This window comes from Ovis aries, chromosome 20 (genome assembly GCF_016772045.2).
Source record: "Ovis aries strain OAR_USU_Benz2616 breed Rambouillet chromosome 20, ARS-UI_Ramb_v3.0, whole genome shotgun sequence".
NCBI classification, from domain to species: domain Eukaryota; kingdom Metazoa; phylum Chordata; class Mammalia; order Artiodactyla; family Bovidae; genus Ovis; species Ovis aries.
The window spans coordinates 40,948,159-40,953,448 of NC_056073.1; the positions used below are offsets into that span (position 1 = coordinate 40,948,159).

Below are 5,290 nucleotides of genomic sequence, written 5' to 3' on the forward strand. Positions count from 1 at the left end.
AGGACTGCTTTCATCTTGCCCCCCTTTCCTTTGCCAGACACTCAGACTGCCAATCACTCTGGCAATGCGGGTGGGTACATGCCCCAAACAGGTCCTATCAGAGTCCTTCCCAGGAAATAATAGAAAGACTCAGGAGCTTCCTTTTTGAACTTGAACTGCAGGGCTGGGCTGTGAAATTCTGGCAGTAGTGATAGACATTTTTCTCACAATAGAAGAAACCTACTGCAGAAAGATAATGAAATATAATACACAAAGGCCAGCCAAGAAGGGGAGAGAGTAGACCAAGTGTAAAACTTGTTCACACGCAAGCACCTGTATCTTCTCAAGCCAGTCATATCCCAGTCATATCCTCCCAGTTGGCAGGAGCCAATCAATTCCATTAAAAAAAATAAGTAGCTTTGGGAGTTCCCTGCTTGTCTAGTGGTTAGTATTTAGTGCTTTCACTGACATCAGTTCAGTTCAGTTGCTCAGTCATGTCCAGCTCTTTGCGACCCCATGGACTGCAGCATGCCAGGCTTCCCTGTCCATCACCAACTCCCGGAGCTTGCTCAAACTCTTGTCCATCAAGTTGGTGATGCCATCCAACCATCTCATCCTCTGTCATCCCCTTCTCCTCCTGCCTTCAATCTTTCCCAGCATCAGGGGCTTTTCTAATAAGTCAGTTCTTCGCATCAGGTGGACAAAGTATTGGAACTTCAGCTTCAGCATCAGTCCTTCCAATGAATATTCAGGACTGATTTCTTTTAGGATTGACTGGTTTGATCTTGCAGCCCAAGGGACTCTCAAGGGTCTTCTCCAACACAACAGTTCTAAAGCATCAATTCTTCTGCACTCAGCCTTGTTTATGGTCCAACTTTCACATCCATACGTGACTACTGGAAAATCCATAGCTTCGATTAGACGGATGTTTGTCGGCAAAGTTATGTCTCTGCTTTTTAATATGCTGTCTAGGTTGGTCATAACTTTTCTTCCAAGAGCAAGTGTCTTTTAATTTCATAGCTGCACTTATACTATTTGCAATGATTTTGGAGCCCAAGAAAAGAAAATAGGTCACTGTTCCTACTTTTTCCCTCATCTATTTGCCATGAAGTGATGGTACTGGATACCATGATCTTAGCTTTTTGAATGCTGAGTTTTAAGCCAACTTTTTCACTCTCCTCTTTCACTTTCATCACAAGGCTCTTTAGTTCTTCTTCACTTTTTGCCATAAGGGTGGTGTCATCTGCATATATGAGGTTATTGATATTTCTCCCAGCAATCTTGATTCCAGCTTGTGCTTCATCCAGCCCAGCATTTCGCATGATGTACTCTGCATATAAGTTAAATAAGCAGGGTGACAGTATACAGGCTTGACGTATTCCTTTCCCGATTTGGAGCCAGTCTATTGTTCCATGTCCAGTTCTAACTGTTGTTTCTTGACCTGCATACAGATTTCTCAGGAGACAGGTCAGGTGGTCTGGTATTCCCATCTCTTTAAGAATTTCCCACAGTTTGTTGTGATCCACGCAAAGGCTTCGGCGTAGTCAATAAAGCAGAAGTAGATGTTTTTCTGGAACTCAGCCACTGCCATGGCTGGGGTTCAATTCCTGGTTGGGGAGCTGAGATCCTGTGAGCTATGCCATGCAGTCAAAATTAAAAAATAGCTTTCACTTGGCTTCGCATAGTTGAACCAAGTGAGTCATGATCAGTACAGCACTTTTAGATGTCATTTCATCCTTCAACAATTCTTCAACTGGATTTTAACCCGGTGTTACAGACAAGGAGACTGAAATTTAGAGAGGTTAATTATCATGCTTATAACCACTTGGGCAGGGCGGTTACCTAACTCTCAACCTGAATTCTTATTCTTGTTATGTTACAGTTCCACTTTTATTGTGTTTTAAAATAATTGTTAGAGAAGTCTCTGTTTCGATTGCTGTATTTTATTTGCTGCTGCTAATTCAGGGTGTTAACCAGTCTCTAGTGTCCTGATATCTCCTTTTTACTTTATTATGGATGCTAGGGTGGATCCCCAGGAGAAGGGAATGAGTGGCAACCCATTCGAGTAATCTTGCCTGGAGAATTCCATGGATAGGGGAGCCTGATGGGTTACAATCCATGGGGTCAGAAAGATTCAGACACAACTGAGCGACTAACACCACACTAAGGCTGGGTCAAGACAGGCATCCTTTCCAGGCAGGAAACAGCTGGCCCCAGGACCCAGGGTGGGCCCGGGGGAGCTGCCCTTTGGTGAGCGGGGCCTGCCCTGATATCCTTCACTTGGTCCTCCAGCCCGACCACAGCCCCCAGGCCCTGACACACACCAGTCTGTGTCTCTCCGCCATGGATGATGTTCTCAGGGCGAGTTGAGTGCGTCAGTGATCTATTCTCATCACAGTCGGGGGCTTGTGACCGCCTTGGTATGGAGAGGGTGAGAATGAGCCTTTCCCAGATCTGGTGACTGGCTGCTGTACCTTGAAGAAACTTCTAGCATGATCCAGAAACACACATTCTACTCTCCCCCAATCCTGAGAACCTACCCCTCCTCCTAGAATTCCCTGAGATCACTCCCTTCATAGTTCCCTCCTCTCGGAAAGATAATGTTATAGCACAGAGGTGGTGTGAGTTTCCTAGGGTGCCCTAACAAAGTACCACTGACTGAGAGGCTTAAAATAAGAGTGATTCCTTCTCTCGCATTTCTGGAGGCTACATATCTGAAGTCAAGGTGACCTCGGCATCATGCTCCCTCTGAAGGCTCTAGAAAAGAACACTTCCTTGTTTCTTCCAGCTTATTGGGACACCACGTGTGTTCCTTGGCTTGTGGTAACATAACTCTAATTTTTGCCTCCATTTTCACATAGCCTTCTTCCCCTAAGTCTCTATCACAATTCCACTGTTACTATTAAGATATTCAGGAACTTTCCTGGTGGTCCAGTGATTAAGAATTCATCTTATGCTTATGGTTGCCAGAGGGAAGGATGAGGGGAAGGGATAGTTAGGGGGTTTGAGATGCTATATTTAAAATGGATACACACTGCTATATTTAAAATGGATAACCAACAAGGACCTATAGCACAGGGAACTCTGTTCAATGTTATGTGGCAGCCTGGATGGGAGGGGAGTTTGGTGGAGAAAGGATGCATGTCTATGTATGGCTGAGTTCCTTCACTGCCAATGCAAAGTAAAAAGTTAGAAAAACAAAACAAAAAAGAATCTGTCTTGCAATGCAGGGGATGGGGGTTGATCCCTGGTTGGGGAACTAAGATCCTACATGCAGCACTGCAAGTAAGCCCATGTGTCAGAACTACTAGGCCTTCACTGAAATGAAAGATCTTGCATGAGGCAACTAAGACGCCAAATAAAATAATATTAATAATAAAAGATACCTACTTTTTCCCCCTGTATGAGGCCTGGATAAATGTGGGAACTATTGGATAGGAAAAAAACTTCTCCTCTATACTCTTAGGCCCAGTACTTGGAGCCTACAAATTAAACTGACAAACGACAGGTTAACAGAAGAATAAACACACTACATGCATACACGGGGGAATACTCAGTGATGAGTGGCTCGGGGCGATTAAAATATGGGGCTTCTATACCCTCAACGAAGGGTGATAAATCTATGGAGAAGCAGTGAAAGTGAAAGTGAAGTTGCTCAGTCGTGTCCGACTCTTTGCGGCCCCATGGACTGTAGCCCACCAGACTCCTCCATCCATGAAATTTTCCAGGCAAGAGTACTGGAGTGGGTTGCCATTTCCTTCTCCAGGGCACCTTCCTGACCCAGGGATCGAACCCAGGTCTCCCACCATGCAGGCAGACGCTTTACCTTCTGGGCCACCAGGGAAGCCAAAGGAAAAAGGTTTGGGATCCTGTTGTTGTTCAGTTGCTCAGTCAAGTCTGACTCTTTGTGACCCCATAGACTGCAGCATGCCAGGTTCCCCTGTCCTTCACCATTTCCCAGAGCTTGCTCAAACTCAAGTCCATCGAGCCAGGATGCCATCTAACCATCTCATTCTCTGCCGTCCCCTTCTCCTCCTGCCTTCAGTCTTTCCCAGCATGAGGGGCTTTTTTAATGAGTCAGTTCTTCCCATCAAGTGGCCAAAGTATTGGAGCTTCAGCTTTAGCATCAGCCCTTCCAATGAATATTCAGGACTGATTTCCTTTAGGATGGGCTGGTTTGATCTCCTTGCAGCCCCAAGGGAGACTCTCAAAAGTCTTCTCCAACACCACAGTTCTTTTTTTTTTTTTTTTTCTGTTAGATAAATTAACCCATTTATTACAGGCTAGCAACGTTATCGATGGTGGCGCTTCTACTGGTCCTTCAGTTCCTTCAGTCTTCTGATGGCGGACTTGACTGTGACAGCAGAGGTGGTGTTGTACGTCCAGGCACCACCAGCTACTGTTTTCATGCAGGAACCACAATGCCAAATGCCCACAGCTCTTCTCTTCATCTTGGTTTTGCCACAGAAGGAGCAGGTATACTTGGCGTGCTGGCTGATTTCAATTTTCTTCACCATTTTTCTGAGGGAGGCACCATAACGGGTCCCGTACTTGCCCACGATTCCGACCTTCTTGGTGCGTTTCGCCATGTTAACGCAACCTAGATCCGAGCCCAAGAGCCAACACCACAGTTCTAAAGCATCAGTTCTTCAGCGCTCAGCCTTCTTTATGGTCCAGCTCTCACATCCACACATGACTACTGGAAAAACCAAGGCTTTGACTATATGGACCTTTGGGCTCCTCGGGCTGGTAAATTGTGGGAAGGTAGTTGTGTTGGCCAGGGGTGGAGAACTAATAGAAGATAAGGGTCATTTTAATAAGGTTTGTTTACACAGACCCTATTCAGTGCTGGCTTTGTCTTTAGTGATAATAGTTGTTTTCTTCCTCCTTCTACAGGAAAGGGGAGGGGGACACCCTCACAAAGGGAAATTTATGACCTGCTTTGCAGGTGGGGGAGGGCCAAGTGTTCTTTCTGTGCTTGCCACTGCTTAATTGCTTTCAGCTCAAAACAATCCTTGTGTCAAACCAGCATGTTTGGGGTGGCATATTCTGATCCCTTCAAAATAAATCAATTGATAAGGCACATCAATTATGTTTCTTGTTACAGAATTACAGGCCTCTAAGTATGAGAGAACTTAATGATTCCTACACAAGTTACTCCTGACGAGGGACACCTGGGGCCCAGGGCACTCAGAAACCTGCTCATTCCTGTCCCTTGCCTCCTGGCTCCTCCTCAGTACACACAGAATAACTTCTAAAGATGCGGTGCTGTTTCTCCAGGTTCTATCCACTTTCCAGACTGACTTCTCAC

At 45.5% G+C, this 5,290-nt stretch overlaps 1 protein-coding gene across 1 annotated transcript; it reads right to left on the bottom strand.

Annotated features, from left to right (window-relative positions):
- Nucleotides 1-4,234: 4,234 nt before the first annotated feature.
- On the bottom strand, nucleotides 4,235-4,599 carry LOC114109518 (large ribosomal subunit protein eL43). The gene has a single exon (XM_027958361.3). The coding sequence runs from the start codon at nucleotides 4,566-4,568 to the stop codon at nucleotides 4,290-4,292; it is 279 nt and encodes a 92-aa protein (XP_027814162.1). The 5' UTR covers nucleotides 4,569-4,599; the 3' UTR covers nucleotides 4,235-4,289.
- Nucleotides 4,600-5,290: the final 691 nt, after the last annotated feature.